Source organism: Danio aesculapii, chromosome 24 (genome assembly GCF_903798145.1).
Source record: "Danio aesculapii chromosome 24, fDanAes4.1, whole genome shotgun sequence".
Classification (NCBI taxonomy): domain Eukaryota; kingdom Metazoa; phylum Chordata; class Actinopteri; order Cypriniformes; family Danionidae; genus Danio; species Danio aesculapii.
Genome location: NC_079458.1, coordinates 5,098,795 through 5,123,016, shown reverse-complemented (window position 1 = coordinate 5,123,016; position 24,222 = coordinate 5,098,795). Strand labels below are relative to the sequence as shown.

Below are 24,222 nucleotides of genomic sequence, written 5' to 3'. Positions count from 1 at the left end.
CTCTGCACATTTTCCATGTCTCCTTCACCAAACACACCTGATTCAGATCATCAGCTCATTAGCACAGACTAAAAGACCTGTGATGGCTGTGACAGACAAATGAGACATCCAAAACATGCAATGCAGGTGGTCCTGGTTGAGAAACACTATATTAGAAGATACTAGGGGTGTAACGGATCACGGTTGATCCGTGATTTGTACGGATCACAACCAACGGTTCGGTACACATGTGACCTGCGGATAAATATATTTTTTTTACTTGTAGATTAATCCTAAATTTGTAATGATCACAGAGAGATCGCCTCTCACATCATTCAAATCAAATCCATGAAAGCATTTAGGCTTTCCTGTCAAATATAATGATGACGGAAGAAGTTGTGGTGTATTATTCGGGATGTGGTGGGTTTCTTAGGTTATTAAAGGTGTTTTGTCACTACTTGTTTAGCCTGCATTAATGCATTCAGTGTAAGCTGCACCATTAATCACAAAAAGATCAGAATCTCAACACCCATGCAACAAATTATAAATGATGATGATTTGCATATATTTTTTAATCCTTCGAATCGCAAATCTGTGTTTGAAAAACGCAAAAATCAAGAAAGAGATTCAGCCTTTAGTCTTTTGAGTTAGTGATGACATTACAAACAGTCAAATAACACAGAAGTACTGGGATAACAATTTACAATTTAGATAAAAGCACTGTTGTTTATGGTACAGATTAAAAATCGCAGTCATGTGCATTTAATAACGTTCAAAAATGAAAGTTGTGGGGCAGCAATTACATTATTTAACCAGTAGGTGGCAACAACCAGCCATCAAAAATATGCCACTGAATAATTCTTCAGAAATGATCATCTAACAATGAAATATTAAGTTTTATGAGTGAATCATTGAATCATTCATTGAAAATGAGACAAAAAATAAATATGGGTGGATTTCTACATTTAGCGTCATCCGCAACCGTAGTAGTAACATTCAATTCTTCACAGTAGTGAATATTTTACTATTTATTCTTATTTATCTGATTATTTCTTCATTTTATTTTTAATAAATTTACAGGTTCTAAGTTCTGTTTGTTAAAACCAAAAGTGTCTTGCAGTGCTGTTTTTATAATAAACGGAAAGAAAATAACATTCGTCTCCTCTCCTTTTTGGCTGATCCGAAAAATGGTCCAATCCATGACTAAAAAAAACCATGTGATCCGAACCGGGAGATTTGTGATCCATTACACCATTAGAAGATACCACAGAAACGATTCATTTTAAAGCCAGATGGATGTTCATACCGGTGTCATGAGAAACCGGTCCCCCCTGCAATCGAGTCCGCTTACGACCCCAACGGATAGTCTGCGTTGACTGCCTGATGAAAAACGATTGTACCTCTCCACAGTGCGATTACAATCATATTTAATGCTTTTTAATAGTCTATTCTCAGTCTTGACATTAACACTAATCACATTAGTAACATTATTATCAGTAACTACAAGTTAAAGATATGCATAGTTAAAATAATTGAAACGTTTGTAAACATTAAATGTCATTTTGATGTTTTTATGTATTTATATATTTACATTAGTGGTAGCACGTCGTAAGCTATCAAAAATAAAAGCTTTACACATGCCTTTAGTTGTGCATCAGTGTACGAAATACATAATTTAAAATAGTTGTATATCATTATAATGCTCTTTTAAATTACATACATTTAAACGAGATTTCACCGCATATTTATATATATTTATATTTTAATCAGGCACTACAAACTACACCTATTCCAGTGAACCAATAGGATCCTAGGCAGACCCTAAGTCAGGGGGGACTCGATTTCTCATGACACCATTCAGGCTTTACTCATTCATAAAGACAGAAACAAAGAGAGCGTCTGATGGCCTAAAACCCTACATGCTTTATTTCAGTTCTAGATTTTGCCGAGCACAAAAGGCCGACAAGAAGAATACACACATTGCCTACACACGCAAGGGCCCCCCCCTCCCACACACAGTCTCTCTCACTCACTCCATCTCACACATACACTCTCTCAATCTCACACACACCCACACACTCGGTGGGGCAGAGCGCACACAGGCGTTAAATTATCAGAAATGAGCCAATCACTGCGCAAATAGAAAATGTATATGATATAGTAAGAAAACGAAAAGCAGTAAAATATCATAGTTTACAATAATTCTTCACATTCAAAGGCTTTACATATTCAATACATACACAGCAAGGCCCTGGAACATGACTTCAATCCAAATACGCTTTCATATATTAGAATTTAAATAACACAGAGAAGCCAGGCCAGAACGGAGCGGCCCCAATAACCTTATACAAGAATAAAAATACAAAACCTGGATCCTAGAGTCACCTCTTTACTCACCTCCCATTTGCAATTTTACATCAACTGTACATCACAGTCATCTGTTACCGATCAGGAAGACGCGCGCACACACACACGCACTCACACACAAGCCATTCGGTCTCACATACGCACCACGGACTTCCTGTTAAAAACGGCCAAATGAGAGGAGCCAAACACACATACACACACACACATGCATGCGCACTCGCTCGCGATCAGACTGACCCTCCGTCACAAGCCTCCAATCAGAAATGCATACCGCCACAATGCAAGCGATATAAAGAAAACAGCTAAACTCGTCGTCGTGCTTTGTTACTGCACAGAGCCAGGGGCGTGAATCACCCTCTCATTACCCACGTGGCTTTGGTGGCGATTGTTTTACGCTGCGGTGTCAAGGTTTATATCGAAATGTAAGACACCACAGCGTCCAATCGGAATCAGCAAGACCAGCTACTGTAGCCAATAAGGGTAAAAGGACCCGCCTTAACTCTAAACGCACACTAAAGCGACTCTCGTAATTCAAGGAAAGGAGTTGTGTGTTTTTGTGTCAGGTACAGACAGGTGGAGATTGCACAAAAGTGTTCGTTACCTGCATCGCGCTGGAAAGACTCGTGTAATAAATGCTTTCTGCTGACGTGACATGCTGACTACGGCCTTGCTGCTTTTGGTTGTAAAGAATCCATCTTCAGCGTGCAAAAACAAAAAACCCGAACAGAGAAAGTGCTTGGGAGCGACGGGACTGGACTGATATATGAAGAGACAGAAAGACAATATATAGCTGGAGAGGCGTCTCTACAGGGGGGCGTGTGTCCCTGTTCTTGATTGGTTGGGTCGGGGGCTGTGGGGGCGTGGCCAAAAGGAGAGGAGCTCGGTAGTCCTATAGGCTGGGACTCTGGTGTTTGTGGTAGATCTTTCGCCAGACTTCTTGGATTTTCTTGCACCATTTATCAGCATTTCCGCTTGGGTCCATTAAATAGTACGTCCGGTTTGGCTGCGGGAACAAACATTGGTGGTGTTAAACATCTGATTTAAAAGATGCAGAATATAACGGGTTATTTCCAATGAGCGGGACCACTGGGCCGCGGACTAGTACCGGACTGTGGATTGATTGGTACCGGGGTCTCACAAGAAATGATTAATTACTTCTGTTTTATTTTATTATCCTAGTCTGTACGATCCAAGGTTATAATAGTTTTGGATTTTTCATTAGTTTTATATATATATATATATATATATATATATATATATATATATATATATATATAATATATATATATATATATATATATATATATATATATATTTTTTTTTTTTTTTTTTTTTTGACTTTTTTTTTTTTTTTTTGACTTTTTGTTTTCAAATTCAGTTCGTTTTAATTAGTTTTTAGAGGTAAATTTAGTATTTTTTATTAGTTTCTATATACTTTGAAATTGCTTAGTTTTAATTTAGTTTTTTTAATAAATTTGAATATTTGTTATGTGCAAGATACAAAATCATCAGAATATTGTATAATAACTCAACCAAATATATATTTTTGAAACCTGTACTCTGAGGACACATGAACACCACCATCTCTACCCATCCTCAAATTCAAATACAACAGCCCACAAGATAACAGGCCTAGGTACCGTTCAATATGTGTGCAAGGCTGTCTTTGGGGTAAGATACACAGTAGTGATGGAAAGTTCCGATCTTTTCCATAACCCGGATCTTATGTGACAACCCTCCCATGTTAGGGCTCAACTATCAAAAATATGTAGTCAGCAATCATAATTTCAGCCAGTTAAAACATCATCATGATCTGAAAAGTTGCAACCCAACTGAAGCATGATTCCCTTACTTAAATTCCATTACGATTTTGTGAAATAAACGTATGTTTCGCCAGATCCTCTTATTAAAAGCCATTGGCTTACCTGCCCTGCAGTTGTTCAAGTTTAGTTCAGTCACAGAAGGCTGTCATGCACTGTTTGTGTTCGGTTCACTGGATCACACATGCACCTTATTATGAGTTCACCCGTTCTCAAATCCGATCTCTGTATACTGTTCTAATAATGGAATAACTCTGGGAATTGGTTTATTTAGAGTCAGAGGGTGTACTGGGCATGTTAAAAAGTTAGTCTTTGTGGATAAGTGCTTACTGGAGACGCGAATCGTTTCAAATGATTCAGTTCGATTTGGTAAACTAGTTCAATCGGTTCACTTAGAAGATTCGGTTAAAAAAGAATGATTCGTTCGCGATCAGGATCACTAATATAGAAATAAAACCCATTATTGGACACAAATATGTTAAATTAATACTGTCACCGTGCTGCTGTCATGTCAAATCATTGTTTTTGTCACAGGAGCAAGGTCTGGCTGAAGGAGGACCGGCTTGATCTGGCCAATGGCAGCAGGATTAAAGACTCCGATGTAAACTCCGAAAAAACTCTTTGTTTTTTTTATTTATTTATTTCAGTTAACAAAAATGTTTTTTTAATTCTAGTTTTCGTTTTTTCTTTTGTTTTCGTTAACTATAATAACCTCGATAACAATCGATAACGATCTGATTATTTTATTGTAACCAGCAGCTTGTGTAATATTATCTAAATCACTGCATAAATCTAAACAGTGAAGTTAGTAATTGCAGACAGTGTAGTGGAAAGTGGAATAAAAACAATTTTCAAAGCATTTTCCATGAAGTTAACAACGGTGCCGAAAACTAGAACTGGTTACTTAACATACTTTTATTTCTATGCTTCAAATTGGGCTTGCATAACTTCCATGTAATGTAATTTTTTAATCATTCATTGTTTTCATGAGTCATATTATCTTTAAATAACCTGTAAAAAGTATCTCCACAATGGCGTCTGTAGCTTTATATTTCAATGAATTCTAGCTAGCTGTCAGTGTTTGCTGTATTTGTAGTTTCCAGCTAGCAGAAATGTTTTTTACATCATTATCGTTATAATTGTGGTCTGAAAATGGCTGTTGTTTTACATTCAGAACGATGTCAAAAGGCTCTTAAGGGATTAAAAGACCCTCTACTGTACTATACTGAAGGGTACCTCTCAGTGAAAACGAGCCATAAATGACCACTGGGACTGTGATTACCGTGTGAACAAAGAAGGTTTTAAAGTTCTTGGCTTCAGGCCGTAGCTCAGGTGACCAAGGAATCTCCCCTTTCAGAACTTTATTGACTGGATCCACATAGTACAAGTGAGGACCCTCAGTCAGCAGCAACTGCCTCCTCCGTGCGAACAGACCCTACACACAAACACAAATTAATAAAAAAAACAAGCTGAAATCAATTCTTTAACTAAAGGAGAACTTCCATATTACATCATATATTCTTGATTAAAGGTGCAGCAGGTGATTGCCTTCAGAAACATTTGTATTGTGCTGGTTGAAAGTCTCTTCATATTCCAATAGCACTGACCCGCCATTTCTGAATCAAAACTTCAAAATCCTGAATCAATATTGGAGTTACTTTTGCACGCTGGAGGAAAGATGACAGGTAATGTTCTGTTTTAAAACTGTTTAGTCACGCAAAGCTGATGCAGATGTTGTTTTATAAATGGGTTATATGCACAGAAGTGTTGTTCAGCCACTGTAATCTGCCGGTGAAAGCTTGATGTGACTATTTTCAGTTTCATAAGGGACCTTTTACAGCATCGATAATGTAGATTTTTATTTAGTTTAACAACAAAACATCAGTAAATAGAGCTATTCTGCCTAGCCTGCTTTACTGAGGTGAAGTTAGTTTTATATTCACATTGGTTCATTTTTGAATAATTATAACCTGTGACGCGCTCCCTATAATGTTCACCATGCTACTTTGAATATTCGGTCTGAAATAGCATGTAAGTATAGCTTAGTAATAAGTGTAATTCCTGCATCCCACTGGCCAAGCACTAAGCTTACAGTAGTTGCTTTAGGACAACGCACGTGAGAGAAGCGATCCTTGCATTCATGAATTATTATTGCACATTATGACAAGTTCTGCTTGCTACACAACTGAAAACGTGCTGAATACAGTTTTTCCTTCAGAATTGTAGTATTATAAAGTACTGAAAAGTTTTCTATCTGATAAATGACATGATCTAGTGGGTTGTCTACGGTCATCTTTACGGTGTTCGTGATTTCAGGAGTCGTGACTTTGGACGGCAAGGGAAGGACTGTGTTTTCAAAAGATATTATGCTTACAGATTGCATTTAGGCAGATTACCTACTGCATCTTTAATGCCATGTCAGCAAAAAAAGGCTATTTTCATGGCAAAAACATTTCAATAATTAATATACAATTAAAAAACTCAAACAAACGAATACATGAAAAAAATCTAAATATTTTTCCTGGTGACACTTTGCTGAATATCTCCTTGAGTGAGTTAATTTTATTAAAAAAAGCTATCTACAGTCATTAAAAGCAGATCAGTCTAGTAGAATGTGTTTTATATAATAGAAATTGTGCAAACCAAACACTGAAGGGGGGTCAAAAAAAACCCCAGGTTAATCTTGTATGTCCAATATGACCTCTGGTAAAAATCATTTGATTCCTAAATTGAGTCCTAAAACATATTAAAAAATCTGTTCGAAATTTTAGATAGCATTTAATACAATTTATTATTCTTTCATGTATCCCACTCCTCTTGCCACTTATTTGAAACGTAAAGGCACAACTTCCGACAGTGCTTGGTTGAATAAAAAGTGGACTACAATGGTTGTGCTGTGTAGTTTGATTCACTTGTCAAATCACTTGAAATCATAATAATAAATAAAAAACTACAGTGGCCATGTTATATTGATTTAATCCACTTAAAAGAACCAATCCAAAAGACTGAATCCTTCATTCACTGAAAGGAATCAAATCCTAAGAGTTATCAGGAATTCAATAAAACACTCAATCGCATGAATTTGAGTTACTAGAACAACCAAATCATAAGGAGTCATTCTTTCAGGGATTGAATTACACTGAATCACTAGCACAAAATCATTGGAAAATTGGACGGACTGCACTGATCAAACTGCTTTGACACAATCAAAAGAATCAAACCATAAGTTCATTTGAAAATTATAAGCATTAATTTTTGCACAGTTCTGATTTACAAAGAAACACCAAAATCATAGGAGTCAATTGTTTGGGTTTTGGTTGACCTCACTGGCTCTTCTATATGGTTTATGGTTCATTCTAGATCGTTTCAACTCATTTGTTCATTAAAAAATTTTATTGAATCCCTTCAATTGAATTGAGTCATTTGTTCAACAAATGGATTTAATATATTGGTCATCCTGCATAGTTTTTGATTCACTAAGAGTCAAATCATAAAATAAATTTGCCTGAGAACTCGATTGACAACAAATCTACTTGATCACACTCACTTTGCGTTTGTCCACTGGACCCATTTTTAAGATGAGGTTATTCTCCACAAACTGGTGCCTGGTTTTAAAAAAAAAAAGACATGTTACAATGATGTACAGATAAAAAAAATAAATAAATAAATAAATAAAAAATATAAATAAATAAATAAATAAATTATATACACACACACACACACACACACACACACACACACACACACACACATACATACATACATACATACATACATACATACATACATACATATACACACAGTGCCTATAGAAAATCATTATACCCCTTTTAAATAATTACAGGGTTTCTGCAGGTTTCATCTGGTCAATTTTAAAGGGTGTCACATACTGCATTGGTTTAACTGTTCTCTGATATCTACATAATGGGTTTATGGCTTCGGTAAGTTCCAGAAATGGTTTTATAAGTTAATTTGTTAGTCAGAATCAGAAGGTCTATGATTGACCATATAGACCATTTCAACGTGGTCAAGTTATTGGCCTATGAACATTGTTATCAAACTTCACAACTTTAACAAGAGGCAATTCAATCATAACTTAATGCTAAAACAGCTCTCATAACATTATTTATCAATATGTGGTTCTTTCAGGATTCTCAGAAGCTATAGAAATTAAAAATGTAAAACAGGAAATACGTTGGGACCATTGTTTTTGTTTACATCCCTCAAAATGGTCTATATGTTTCTTGTCATAAATATTAAAGAGCTCCACACACACAGAGCATGAAGTACACTGAACACGGACAAATATAAACCCCATCAGAGTAGCGTTAACCTATTTAGCTCACCAAATCTTCAAGGTTCGGATGAATGACCTAAAGTAGGCATATATTGAAATGCGGGCGTGAGGGCGCGGACCGTGTGTCTCGTCAGTTTGTTTTGGCTTCTGATTGTCCTAATGTCCACCGGGGTTTTACACTCGTGAAATTTACATGATAATAAGAAAACAGTGGTGTCTGAGGCTCACAGTTTGCCCATTTCCATATACCGATCTCTAATTACTCGACTATGCCTTAGTATACCCAGATTTTCATTATATGGCACCTTTAGGACTTTAAGACCATTAAAAATCATAAAAAAAAGAAATTTTATACATATACAATGCTAAACGCTAAGTATTTTTAATTTAGCTATTTCTAAGCCACATCTTTGAAATGGTGTCAAATTAAGCAAGCTCTATTCATGTGTGTGCATATATATATGGTCGTTTTATCAACATAGCTTCTCTTAAAAAATAATGTACAAGTTTTAAAAACTATAATCAATTAAATATATGTACAACAGTCGGTCCAGATCAGTGTCCTCACCAGGTAGCTAGGAATGCATGGAGAACTTTTAATCAAATGCTATTGTAAAGAAATATTATGTTTATTTTGTATTATATTAATATTAAAAACTAAAATTTTGTTTAAAAGATTTATTGAGATGTATTGTTGGTTATTGGAGAAGTGTTGGCCAAATTGAGTAACTTTAATGTGCACAGGAAAATTAAGACCTGTTTAAAATGATTTAAGACCTACAACACAATATTTCAGTGTATTTAAGGCTTTCCAAGTGCTCACAGACACCCTGAATTACTTTATTTGTCATATAGCCTGACATCAAATCCCAATTTCAATAACTTTTCCAGGCTTTGAACTGTTTTTGTAGCCTCTTCTTCTTACCTGTGCCTCTCAACAACTTTATCCCGAAGGTCTTTTGAAAGCAGGGTGTAATGCAAGTAAAGGGTTTTCACAGGGTATGATGATTTTCTATAGGCACTGTATATATAGATCATATAAAAGGAGACATTTGTGTACCATGGGTTTGCAGCGCTCTGCTTGTCCAGCAGGATGCGTTTCTCCTCGTTGCTGTACTGTAGGTCAAGCTCCATGCTATTACTGTCCAGCTCATGAATATGAATAAACTGATCCACGCTGGGGGAGGGGTTATATGTAGGTTGACTCGTCTCTCCGGTAACAGGAACTAAAGGGGTGGGGCCAGGCTGGGCCACCTGCATACAGCTGAACTGGCTCAGGAGATCATCATACTGAAAAAAGTAGAGAGAGAGAGAGGAGGGATTGCACATGATCTGAAGATCTGCTAGTAATGATGTTTTACATAATGCATATAAAAGGATCTGTTTACACTTTCCAATGAGGTTACATTAGTTAATGTATTTACTAACATGAAATAAATATGAACAATACTTTGAGCATTTATTAATCATATTTCAATTTACTAATGGCTTATTAAAATTCAAATTCATGCTTGTTAACATTAAAGAACTGTAAGTTAACATGAACTAACAATGAACAGATAATGTAATAAATGTACTGTGCATTGTTTGTTCATGTTAGTAAATGCATTAACTAATACAACTGTACTGTAAAGTTACTAATGATTTGAATACCAAATAAGATATTTAGCTTATGTTTCTGTTAATAATAATTAAACAAAATGTGGCGTATCTGGTGCTTTAGTTAACCTAATCTACTTATATTTACATATACAGTGGGATTTGCGAATTGGAATCATATCAATTTAGCAGAGACGTATTCATGTGACCAAATGTGAATGGAACTGTTTACAGAAATTACATATCCCAACCGATCAGAAAAACAGGCCCTATTTTGACCCGTTTCCACTGAGTGGTATGGTACGGTATGCTTTTATGGTCGTTTCCACTGTCAAAAAGCGTACCGAACCATACCATACCACTTTTTCGCACCCTTTCAAAAGGGTACCAAACACGAGAAAGGGTAACAAAAGGTGAAGCTACACACGCAGCTGAATGCTGATTGGTTACAGAGCTTCGTCACGATCTCGTGGAGTTAGCCAGAATGAAAACAAAGGATCTGACATGTTTTTTAAATACACAGCCGAGACATTACATAGAAATACTATTTGCATATAATAACGAGCTATGGATGACCCAAGCTCAAACAAACCATGTCGTTGTCTTGATGAAAAGCCACAAAGCCAATAAGAACAAAATCTGCCATGTCCTGTTGTTCTTTTACGAGGCTGTCAAAGTGCGAGCGGTTTTCGCTTTCTAAAGGGAGCTCGCGATCGCGTTTATATTTTACATAAACTTCTTGAGCTGATGATAATAACGTGTGTGTGATTATTGAAGTGTCTTCGACGTCTGATCCTTTCAGAAAAGGAAAGGACGAATGCGAGAGTGAAGCGCAAAAAAAAGGAGAAGCCTGACAAAAACACAGGAGCAACTGTTTCAGCAACCTGAATCATGAACAAACTGACAAGTTTAACATCGCCTTTTGGACTATTATGAACTCGGAATGACAAAATTACTCTCTAACAGAGGCTACATGTGCTGGTAATGATTACAGACACAGATGAGAGGTTTGCTGTGAACTGTGAATGTTGTGTGTTGTTTTTGAACTCAAATAAGAACTAAATGTCTGCTGTGTGTAGTATATCTGTAATTGGTAACATATCGGAGACTGTAAGGGTCTGTATGTGTTCATATGTGTTGCATTTATATATTTATTTTATATAATGGAAGACATTACAGTAGGCTGTTTTGTCATTGATCTGCAGTTATAATCAAATTATGTTCATAGAAAGGTTAGTAATAAACATTAATACAGAGGTATTTATGTGTGTAAAGCATCTGTTTTGTGAGAAGTGCTTCTCATATGATTTGTGAATGACCTGTACAGCTTTACTGTAGACATTTATTCGAGCGATAATGACGTTGACTGAAACTCACCAAGCCCACCAAAAGGGTACCCTTGGTAGTGGAAACGCAAGCCTGATAAAGGTGACCCGTACAGACCCGTACCGTACTGTACCACTCAGTGGAAACAAGCTATTAGTGTTTACTCACATTTCCATAGCAGTCCTCATCATCCTCAGACATTGCTGGAAGGTACGCCGTTAGTTTGGGTGGAGTCTGCAAATGTAAGTCGTCCCAGCCGACGCTCTCAAAGAAAGGGTGGGACTTCAATGGGCCGTAGCCGCCCATTTCATCACAGCCAATCCGCTTGCATGAATCCAGTGACTGGAAAATAAAACAGCAATCAGTCAACAGCTGATCCACACCACCTGTGCAATAAACTAACAGCAAAATCAAAACAATTATAATTAAACCAGGCTGACCAGAAGTTGCTCCACGAGGTCTTTAGCTTTGGGAAGAATTTCTCAGGAAACTCATACTCCAGTTTTATAATCTTCTGGAATATTAGATACTCATTCCTGTGATGGATTTAAAGAATGATTAGTAGCTGAAGATTGCTCAAATATGGTAGAATTATGAAAGTAAAACACCAGTAAGCTAAATGATTTATATCAGTGAGCTGAATAATTTATAAACATAACTGCTGAAATCACAAATTAAGACCAAAGTCTTTGACTTTCCATAAGTGTCAAATTTTAGGATGGTGTCAAAGAATAAATACTGCCATTTTTTGTGTTTATGTACAATGGATGAACCACAACCAAATAACTATGATGCAAAATATATATTTTTGTCAATATTGAGAACTATTAAAACGTTATTTGACTATATATGACTATTAAAAACATAAAATCTAAGAATTAATATTAAATAAAAAAGATAAATGGAAACTACATATTCATTTGTACCTTATTTTATTCAGCAAAGTTTTATTTTAACTAGTGTAAACTAATGTGTTTAATACAGCAATGGTTTGTCAAAAAAAATAAATAAATAAATCTATATATATTTAAAATGCAAAAATGAAATTCATGATGCTGTTGCGCTGTATATTATTATATTGCTCTCATAAAAATTATGAAGCATTAACAAAAACAATGCACTTTGTGACACCACAAAATAAACAATAGAGCTCTGTATTCCTGCGGCTGTACCGTAGATTTCCAGATTTCTTGCGGTGCGAGAATAAAAGTCAGAATAAATCTCTCTCTCTTTTGGTAGTACCCAATGTTAACGTGAGATTTTGGAAATCAGATCTAAATTTAGCGAATGGTCGGGTAGAAAATGGGCCAGGTCGGGCAGCGGGTGAACTAAAGCTGAATATACAGCAGGAGCAAATATATATGTGTATTTATTATACACACATATACAGTTGAAGTCAAATGATGTTTAACGGAGCAAGGAAATTTTCACAGTATGTCTCATAATATTTTTTCTTCTGGAGAAAGTCTTATTTGTTTTATTTCAGCTAGAATAAAAGCAGTTTTTATTTTTTTTAAAAAACATTTTAAGGTCAATATTATTAGCCCAGACCCATTATTAACCCATTATTAAACAGAAATTGGGGAAAAATTAACAGGGAGGCTAATAATTCTGACTTCAACTGTATATATACAAATATCATATTGAACATCCCTATTGTTACCGTCCTGAATGCAAACTCACCCAGCTCTGAATGGCGGCAAACCAGCAACCAGCTGGTAGATGATGCAGCCTAATGCCCAGAGATCCGAACTGTCACAAGAAACATAATAGTTAGGACAATCTAACACTCATGAATATTTAGTTAATATCACTGATCTGGCCAAGTTGTTATTACTTTTTTATTTGGAGTGAAAAAGCATAAATCATACGGTGAACTACATAAACCATAACCTATAAAATAAACCATATGGCAAACACATAAATGCAACAGAACAGTACTTAGCATTCATAGTCATCATAATAATATCATAATTTTGAGGTTGGTGATAAGTGATATAAGTGAAAGTGAAATTCTGTGACAGTAAAATCAATAATTATGATGGTAATAAGATTATATCAATAATAATCTAGGCAATAAATGTTAAACTATACATATATATATATATATATATATATATATATATATATATATAATATGAAATAATAAAGAAAATAATATAACAATAAAATATAACAGTGAATATAATAATGAAATCTACGAATACAGACCACATATATCCTATCTACTGTCAGTGTTTCCTCTAGGATTTTTTCCAACTGTGGCGGCAGGCTTTTTTTTACACATCTACCAAGTACCTAAGGCGTTATTTCAATAACAAATGTTGCGAGCGCAGTATTACAAGTCGAGAAGACATTTATGTAATATGAGCATGCGAATCTCTTTGCTTGCGCGCCGATTTCCTGTTTGTGCACAAAACTTCTTGCATGCCCTTAAATATACGCTGCTCAAGTGCAGATTTTCTTGTGTGCTCTCAAAAAAACGTTGCTGAAGTGCGATTTAGTGCATTTATGTAACGTATGTCTTTAACCTTTATTAGATTTGCTTAATGATTTTTTTTAAATGTCTCTAATAGACCTACAGAGCGGCATTAATGCGTCCAGAAGTACAGTGAAACAGCTATAAACTCCAGCAAGATAAAGTCATAATATGCAGAGCAATAGACCTTTATCTATAAAGAATAATTATGGAAACTGTTCATCTTAACTGAAAGCTACGTCGTGCACCTCACGCATCATGCACCTGTCAGTCAGTCAACCAGTATGTCACCTTAAAGGGTTAAACAAACAATGCACAGCACTACTACGGTTCCAGAAAAGTTTGCGCTGTTATAATTCACTTAATACATTTTGGTGCAATGATTACCCGCTATCAAAAAAACACGACTGAATGTTTTGAATGAGATGCTGTAATGTAGCCGTGGCGGGATGAATTTCGGTGTGGCACCCCACCACGGAAGAATGAATGTAGCGGAAACCATGACCGTGTCAGTGATCATGTTTTTTATTAAGTTATAAATCACTTGTACACATAACATGAGAATCTGTGCATACCACTACATAAACTGCAGCAAACACTAACACACACAGAGGGTCTGAATTTGCTCTTTTTTCATTACCGACGAAAGCTTTACAACTACACAGCATGAAATATTCATCAGTCGTGTTTACCTCTTGCAGGCAGATTTCTCAGTCAGTAATTCAGGAGAGACGTACTGAGCCGTACCAACAAATGAGTTTGCTCTTGCTGCAGGGGCCAAACATCAGAATGACAACAGCACTTAATAAAAGCACACACTTGTGTATGAAGAGATCAGAGATTGGCTATAATGTGGTGTGTATGTGCGTTTTACCCTGTTTGCTGTCAGAGGACAGCTGTTTAGCCGTGCCAAAATCTGTTATTTGAATGTGCATCTCCTCACTGAGCAGAATATTCTCCGGCTTCAGGTCTCTGTAACAAAGCAACACAAATAACTTGACGTCATGATGGAAAACAGGGAGAGGGAACAGTTAAAGGAACAGTTCACCCAAAATTGAACATTTCCTCAGTATTTACAAGTGGTACTTCTTTTAAAGGGAACATAGTTTACCTCTTTTTTATGATTTAATAATAATATTCTGGTTCTTCTGAGTGTGCCAGTTTAGGTTCAGTTTAAAACACAATTCAGATTTTTTTATTATAATGTGTTAAAAAGTGTCATGTTGGGGGCGTGTCCACAGTTCGCTGATTTAGGGGTGTGTTGCTTCACATGTAAATTAGTTTCAGCTTCCCGCCAACGTAACAAGGGGGCGGGGCCATGAGCTTACCGCTCTGCGTTTGCAACAGACAGGCAGACGGAGAAGGAGAGAGAGAGGATCACCATTCAGTCGTACATGTACGACTAGGACACAGACCAAGCAGAGAGTACAAAATCATTTGTGTCTTTGTACAGTTTTACAGCCAACTGTGTGCTAGTTTCAAGTGCCGAGCTTGTACACAGAAACTAATAACCACGCATACTGAATTAACTTTGACTGAGGCACCGGATGCACCACTCGAAGCCGCAACACGGCACACCAGACACTCTCTGTGGCGCGGCAGAAACATGTGTCCCGAATCGTCGCGCCACGCATTTTTGAATTCTAAACATAGGTTTCTGCAGCGGTCCGCGGCGCCCAGCTGTCGACTTGAGTGTACCCTGATAGAAACCGATGTTTAGAATTCTAAAACGCATGCTAGTTAAGATCACAGGGAGCTTCTGGGATCGTGAGAAATGCAAACGGCTGAAGTATAAGGTAGACTCAATGAGAAGTACACATGTTTGCAAACCTATCTAAAGATACAACCAATAATTCCGATTAGAGTGATAATGTGGAGAATATTGCTCTTGTGTTGAGCCCAATGAGCCTTGCATCTAAAAATAGAGCTAGCGTGTTCCTTTAGTGATATCGCTTCGACTCACGCTGAAAATGGCGGACGTGAATCAACAAACTGAGGATATGATGACGCGCATGTCAATCAATATTGGTGGGCGGGGGGACCGCTCTCCTACGTCAGGTAGCGGTCGATTTGAAAACAGCTCCAATTGGTCCACCGTTTTTATGTTGTTAAATTAAAAAAAAAAAACACTGGGTGTGCTTATGTCACCCAAATATGAGTCTATAAATCATACATGCACATATATCTGTCCAAACAGCTTGAAAAGTAGATTTTTTACCATAGGTGCCCTTTAAACAAAGAATGTTGGAAAAAAGCATTGATATTGCAACATGCAGATCTCAATTGGAAATAACAAACTTGCCCGCAAAAAAGACGCAATATGTGAATGGCTGAGGCTATTAACTAAGAGCTATAGTTAAACAATGTGTGTGTGGGTATAAGCCTCAGTGTATACGCTTGGAAGTTCAAACTAGCACACAGTTGGCATAACTTTGCTTAGTTGCAGCAGTTTTGTTCCGTGCAGAATTGCGGTGTTGAGAAGCCTTTATGATTAATTAACCATGACAAATTAAAGAGCGGTTAACAGTGAAATCGGTTACCCATTGCATCTCTACTTGTTATTTTTATTTAACATTTTATGCAGATACGTTGTCCTACAAAATAATCACAATCAAACTAAAATGATGAATTCCCTTACAAATAGTCATCTGGTCAACTTTTATTGATATCGCAATATATATTGCAGTGAAGGAAAGTATTTCAATGTCAGTTGTTTCAAATATCGTGCAGCCCTAATTGACATGGTATAAACCAAAAATACTATCAAAGTGTTCAACAAATCCTGTTAATGGTGCGAGTGTCAGTACATTTTGGGGAATTTAAAAAACGATAACTTTAAAGCCTCATGAACCGGAAGTAGCTGAGACTTTAATTTCAGTATGTATTGATGTATTTCCATCTGAAGCAGAATATTGAGTAAGGGGGCGGGGATAAGACTTTTATTAAAGATTACCAAAACAAACTTTCAGTTTTTTGTTCACTTAAAAAAATAATGATGTGTGCTAGCAAAATAAACACTGCACATCTTGATTTCACATGGACTTCAAGACTAATCAACTGACCTGTGGATGATGCCCTTCTGATGCAAGTACTCCAGAGCACAAACGATCTCAGCGGAGTAAAACCGTGTGCAGGTCTCATCAAATGAGCCGATTTTTCGAATGTATTTCAGCAGTTCGCCATTTTTAGCATAGCTTAATCCAAAATCTGACATGATATTCAGGAAAACATTTTCATAAAACGCAGCGTTGACATAAGGAAGGCTTTGAATAACCCTTCATTAACACAAGCTGAAATTTTATACATGTATAGTGCTGAAAGAAATTAAGAGAGCACTCATTATTCTGAATATGCAATTAATAGATATATCTTGATTAACAACTTAAAGGGACAGTTCACCCAAAACTATTTACTTACACTCTAAAAAAATTCATAATTTATACTGACCTACTGTCATTTTTAGCATATTTTAGAACAAGTCATACAATATATACCTTATTTATACATGATAAACGTCAAGCTACCAAAAATGTGGTCAAAATAAGTAAAAACATGTATATTTATTGTGTAAAAAATGCCAGAAAAATAAGCATATCTATTCAATTTAGCACATTTAGAAGCAAAAGGACAGCCACCTTTGTTGTGCTCTAAATACTGACTGTGCAACCCATACTATTTGAGCATCGGTGTTTGTGTGAAGGATACACAGCTTCTCCTCGTCCTGAAAGGTGAAGTAGAGCTTGACGAAGAACGGATGATCCAGGTGTGACATTATGTCTCGTTCTCTCTTGACATACTGCGCTTTATTCTCCTTCATTATGTGGCGCTTCTCCAGGATCTTAACTGTGGAAACACAAACACTTTCCAGTACATGCTCAAATGCTATCAAGGGCTGTGCGATATGACAAAAATATTATATCATGATGTATGTCATCTAATATCCTGATATATCACAATATAGTGGCATTCATGTAAATTCAATCAATTGATAGTTATAATCACCGCATTTACATGATTGTTTAAACATTTATTTTAAAGTATATACTCAGAAACATATTCATGATTATATTTCTTACTTTATTTAGACGTTCAGTGCAAATGTTTAATGATATTTTTTTTAGAAGTGTAAAATAAATGTTAATAAAATATAAAACAATGACCACAAATGACCAACTAATGACCGCAGGTCCAACATAAAAATGGAAAATATCGCTAAATATAATGCAAAATGTAAACATTGTACTTTCAAGATCGGAAGTTTATCATGATGCTGTTATTCATGGTGTTGTCAGCATTCCCATAATGGTGTGCAATAATGCATTCATAAAAATTATTAAAAAGTATTACCCTAAACCTCAAAATAAACAATAGAGCTTAACATGAAACTACTGAGTTTATTTTGCTCATACAATATACACTCACCGGCCACTTTATTAGGTAAACTTGTCCAACTGCTTATTAATGCATATTTCTAATCAGTCAGTCACATGGCAGCAATTCAATGCATTTAGGCATGTAGACATGATCAAGACGATCTGCTGCAGTTCCAAGCATCAGAATGGGGAAGAAAGAGGATTTAAGTGACTTTGAACGTGGCATGGTTGTTGGTGGCAGGTCTCAGTATTTCAGAAACTGCCGATCTACTGAAATTCACACACAACCATCTCTAGGTTTTACAGAGAATGGTCTGAAAAAGATAAAATATCCAGTGAGCGGCAGTTCTGTGGGTGCAAATGCCTTGCTGATGACAGAGGTCAGAGGAGAACCGCCAGACTGGTTCCAGGTGAAAGAAAGGCAACAGTAACTCAAAAATAACCACTCGTTACAACTGAGGTCTGCAGAAGAGCATCTCTGAACACACAACACGTCCAACCTTGAGGCGGATGGGCTACAGCAGCAGAAGACCACACCGGGTGCCGCTCCTGTCAGCTAAGAACAGGAAACTGAGGCTACAATTCACACAGGATCACCGAAACTGGACAATAGAAGATTGGAGAAACATTGCCTGGTCTGATGAGTCTCCATTTTTGCTGTGACACTCGGATGGTCGGGTCAGAATTTGGCATCAACAACATGAAAGCATGGATCCATCCTGCTTTGTATCAACGGTTCAGGCTGGTGGTGGTGTAATGGTGTGGGGGATATTTTCTTGGCACACTTTGGGCCCATTAGAACCAATTGAGCATCGTGTCAACATCACAGCCTACCTGAATATTGTTGCTGACCATGTCCATCCCTTTATGACCACAGTATACCCATCTTCTAATAGCTACTTCCAGCAGGATAATGCACCATCTCATAAAGTGCGAATCATCTCAGACTGGTTTCTTGAACATGACAATGAGTTCACTGTACTCAAATGGCCTTCACAGTCACCAGATCTCAATCCAATAGAGCACCTTTGGGATGTGGTGGAACGGGAGATTTGCATCATGGATGTGCAGCCGACAATTCTGCAGCAAATGCGTGATGCTATCATGTCAATATGGAGCAAAATCTCTGATGAATATTTCCAGTACCTTGTTGAATTTATGCAACAAACAATTAAGGCACTAGTAAGGTGTACCTAATAAAGTGGCCAGTGAGTGTATATCATCATCATACTGCACAGCCCTAGAAGGCAGGATAACTTACTTGCATATTCCTTCCCCGTCGAGTGTTCCTTTGCCAAGACAACCTGTAAATATGAAAGACAGCAAAGGTTAGTCCATTAACAGAGTAACACTCTCTGGGCTCTATCAGATTTGTGTGTGCAGTGCGGTTGGAGTGTGTGTCGTACAGTAGAGAAAGAGCCTTCTCCCAGGATTTTGCCGAATCGGAAGTCCTCGGGTCTCTTCTTGCGAGGCTGGGCGGGCTGGGCGTTTGGTGCCGGTCCCTCCATGCTGTTGCCGTGGAGACGGGGCGTGTCCTGCTGGCCTCTTACCATGGATGGACAGGAGATGAGAACAGAGGAGTGGAGGGATGCAACATCATACTGAGGAGAGAAAAAACACAGGGCAGAGCATTATTATAGGAACTGCCTATTTATGGAACTATTAAATAGAACTCATACTAATAACTGCTAAACAGTAAATTGCAAAAAATAGCAATTTTTGCATTACAAACTATATATATATATATATATATATATATATATATATATATATATATATATATATATATATATATATATATATATATACATATAAACTAATATTTTAAAGAATTTGAATTTGATAAAATTGTACATTTTTAAGAATGATCATTTAAACAAATGTTTTTAAAAAGCAGGTGAAACTACAGATTAGCTATACAATACTTGAGAATTCTCATTTTCTCTGGAAGTACTGAAATTAATAGATATGTGTTTGAGTTAGAACTTTAACATTTGTTTTATTCTAAAAAGGTCTGATAATATTTCTTCAAAATTTCTAATTGAATTATTATTATTTAGTGAATTTTCTTCCAAAAAGGACAACTGCTTAAAATATCCAATATTTTAATTTGTTGCTATTCACCACCAAACACTACTTTATTCATTTTTCTGAAGTAAAACTGTTAAAAATGAATACAAATATCTGAACAAATTTCATATTTTTAATGTTGACAGATAGACTCGTAAATAGCAGAAATAAAGCTGCATTATATATAAAGCTGTATTTTATATATATATATATATATATATATATATATATATATATATATATATATATATATATATATATATATATATATATATATATATAATAGATATATATATATATAAAATATACATAAAAAATATAATATACATACAAAATATCTATCTATCTATATATACAAAATATCGCAATTTCCGATTTTCCAATATTGTACAGCACTTTTATATATATATATATATATATATATATATATATATATATATATATATATATATATATATATATATATATATATATATATATATAAGGGCTGCACGATATTGGAAAATCGGAAATTGCGATATTTTGTTTTGCCATGATATACATTGCGATATGAATATGATTTCACCATATAATTTGAATATCTCTATTTGGAAAGATTGCATTAATTTAGATGTTTTTATATGAAGTGCCTCTGCATACATTGTAATAAATTACAATCAAAAGTAAATGAATAAACAGTGCCTTATGGTTTTCTGGGAAGTCTAACAGTATACAAGTACAGAAATTGAACAATCAAATACAAAACAACATGGTCATCGTTGTATAAATGATAAAAAAAATAATAATATTCAATATCTCTATCTGTTAATCTTTAATAAATAATCTAATCCTGCGATGTGACTATTATTGATGCCCAAAAGATAGATTGTTCAGCCCTTATATAAATAGAGATGCAATGCTTATGTGTGATGTTATGGCTGTAAATGAATTTTCAGTGCGATGACATCACTCAAATGACCTAATTTAAATAAAACAACACATGGCTAATGTATTAAGCTATAGCTATTCAAAATTAACCATTAAGAGCACACCTCGAACACAAATTATTACACATTGTGCCTGTGATAAACAAAAACATGTCCAAGCAGTGTCATCCTGACTCTTACAATGTATAATTACTTAAATCTGTGGCTCTTCAAATTAAACATAATCTTGCAATTCTTAAAAAGGAGCTAACATGCTGTACAAATCCACGTGAATCATCTTTCTCTCACACTGATTATGAATATAATAAGTAGTTTCCTGCCTTATTCTCAGTCATAACTTCAAAACACCTCAATAAAACAGGAGTCACACCTCAACGAGATCTGTACGCAGCTCTCCAGCAATAACCAAGTTAAATAGTGCCCATACCTGCCTTACTCAACCTATGAACTACAATCATCATTCAAAGCATACAAGCCAAAACTATGATACAAACAACACCCAAATTACTCTGCTGGATCAAAGCCAGTTTACATCTTGATAAATCTACACACGCACAGTTTAATGCCAAGTGTTTTAACAACAGGGCTGATAAATCACCAGCAATATTCATAAGGGTTTTAATCTGAATCTACAGGTCTGTGTGACTGTCAAAAACACCTGAGAAGGTGAAACCATAAATATCTCCAAGCCACTTCTGCAGGCCGCAACTGTGACCAAACTCGTTAGAGTGTGAAATAACACTCATAAATGTGTAAACACAATCACGGGTGTGTTAATAAACTACTAAAACGCATTTAGCGCAACAGAATTCCTCTCAAATATGAATTAATATGATAAGATGACACTAAACAAACGCAAAACAACCTGAGGCGACTTATGCTAAAAGTGTTACGGACTCAAAAGCAAATGTGTTAGTCTGTCAGAGACTTGAGCATAATTCCTGCATGTGCTTTACTAATAGTTATAAACAAAAGCGTTTTGAGGACTTAGATATCAAGTTTTAGACTCACAAGAACCAAAGCCCGTGTCGTGAGTTAGCGGTCAGGCTAACGGCTAAGAAAACAAGCAACTTCATTTGTTGACAGAATTAGCTGGCAGAGCTAACCCACAACAATATGAGAATTCCTCCACAACGCTCTCCTAAAAGCGCCAACATCGCGCCTAATGATTCATTCAGAAATCCCTGTATAAATTACGCTAGGAAACAAAAGTTGACACTTCCTGGTTAATAGACTTGCGCTTGTTTTGGGGACTAGCGGGCTAATGAGGCTACATGCTAAGCTAACGACTAGGGTCGCGAGAGTCCCGCGCCTCCCACTACAAAAAACCGCCGTTGCGGGCGGCACACGCGACGGAGAGCGAGGGGGCTTCGAGCCCGCGCTGCCGAGACACCGGTGGTACTCACGATCTGACTCGTGGCTCTTGCCATGGAAGTTTTCCGCAGGTAATTTATTTGGGATTAAATAATTGTGGAGACTGGAGTCATGGCCGCCCTCTCTGCGCCTTCGTTTCGCCGCTGTGACGTCACGCCACAACAACATTACTGCAGTCGAGAGGGAAAAAAATCTCGCGCGCCCCCAAACGGCGAATCCCGAAAACATTCAATGGATGTTATGGAAGGGAGGATCCAACATTTACACTAAGCATGATTACATATTACATTTTGGATATTAAATATGGGTAAACCGTGAGCTAAAACGCTGTATTTAAAAATAGGTGTCTAATTTTGGTGTCCTCATTAAATTAAATTTACGAAAGTACTTTTATATACTTCATTTTCAACCATGAAGCCCTTCAATTAATGTGTTGTATTAATTCTATGGTTGAATTATGGTAAACTAATTGATACTGTAATTCTGCAACTATACATATATATATATATATATATATATATATATATATATATATATATATATATATATATATATATATGAGCAATATCACACGAGTAGCAGTGCGATATGGCTGTATATTGGCACCGGTGGCAGGCGTGCATTGGCTTAGTGTCCCACCAGTGACGATATACAGCTATATCGCACTACTACTTGTGATATTGCGTTTCTACAACAGTACGACTGCATTATCGTGTATATAAACATGAAAATCAAACACGGACAGTGTAAAAAAAAATTTGTATGAGGAACTACTTTCGTCCACCGTTCATTCACATCTGCAGCTGACGGTCAGAACAACAGAACCCGTTACTACTTCACTAACATCACTTTAGAGCTAGTAGTTGAATGATTCTCTAGAGTAATGTCTAAAATGATGACAAAACAGGTGATTTTGCTGACATTTTAAGATTATAAGCCTAAACAGCATGAAATGCCATCAGTCTTCAGATATTTCTCTGTTGCAATCAGGAGATCACAATAATTAACTCTGAAAAAGCCAAAGCAAACACTACCAGATTACTATAGTATAAATACAGCACTACAACACACAGAAGAGAGAAATCGACTTAAAATTTCACTCAACTGTTCTCGCCTTGGGGCTTATTACGTGGTCTTTGTCACTATCTTGTGGCGAAACGTCAACTGTCTTTGCTCTCTGAAATTTTCAATATTTTAAAATAGGCACTATCCTCATAAATAAACTGCATAGTTGCAATCTAAACAACTACATTCTTGGTTTAAAAAAGCCTTAAAAGTACATTATGTTGTCCAACAGCTGCAATATTTGTTAAACTGTAGTAAGTTTATTGATCTGCTGTCACTCTATGTGGGCGGAGTAACACACAAGGGTTGTCAATCAGATTCAAACACCAGATAGAACTGTTGTATAATATATATAGTAAAAGAAACAGATTACTGTAGTAAAAAACAAAACAACTAAAGAATACACCTATATATAGTAAACACTACAGTACGCAGAGCCTTCATTAACATTGTGCTGTAAATAATACATTTTACAGTATAACAAACTTTATTATAATTTAAACACAATAGTCTTTACTATAAATTAGTATAGTATTTCATTTGTGGT

At 36.1% G+C, this 24,222-nt stretch overlaps 1 protein-coding gene across 1 annotated transcript; it reads right to left on the bottom strand.

The window, feature by feature from the left end:
- Positions 1–1,879: 1,879 nt before the first annotated feature.
- On the bottom strand, positions 1,880–22,754 carry pdpk1b (3-phosphoinositide dependent protein kinase 1b). The gene is given in 15 exon segments (XM_056450545.1): positions 1,880–3,349; positions 5,449–5,601; positions 7,714–7,771; positions 9,524–9,753; positions 11,557–11,730; positions 11,829–11,854; positions 11,857–11,924; positions 13,072–13,140; positions 14,560–14,635; positions 14,742–14,839; positions 16,930–17,074; positions 17,573–17,710; positions 19,502–19,544; positions 19,647–19,841; positions 22,643–22,754. Coding segments are annotated over 15 exon segments (1,611 nt in total). The 5' UTR covers positions 22,667–22,754; the 3' UTR covers positions 1,880–3,235.
- Positions 22,755–24,222: the final 1,468 nt, after the last annotated feature.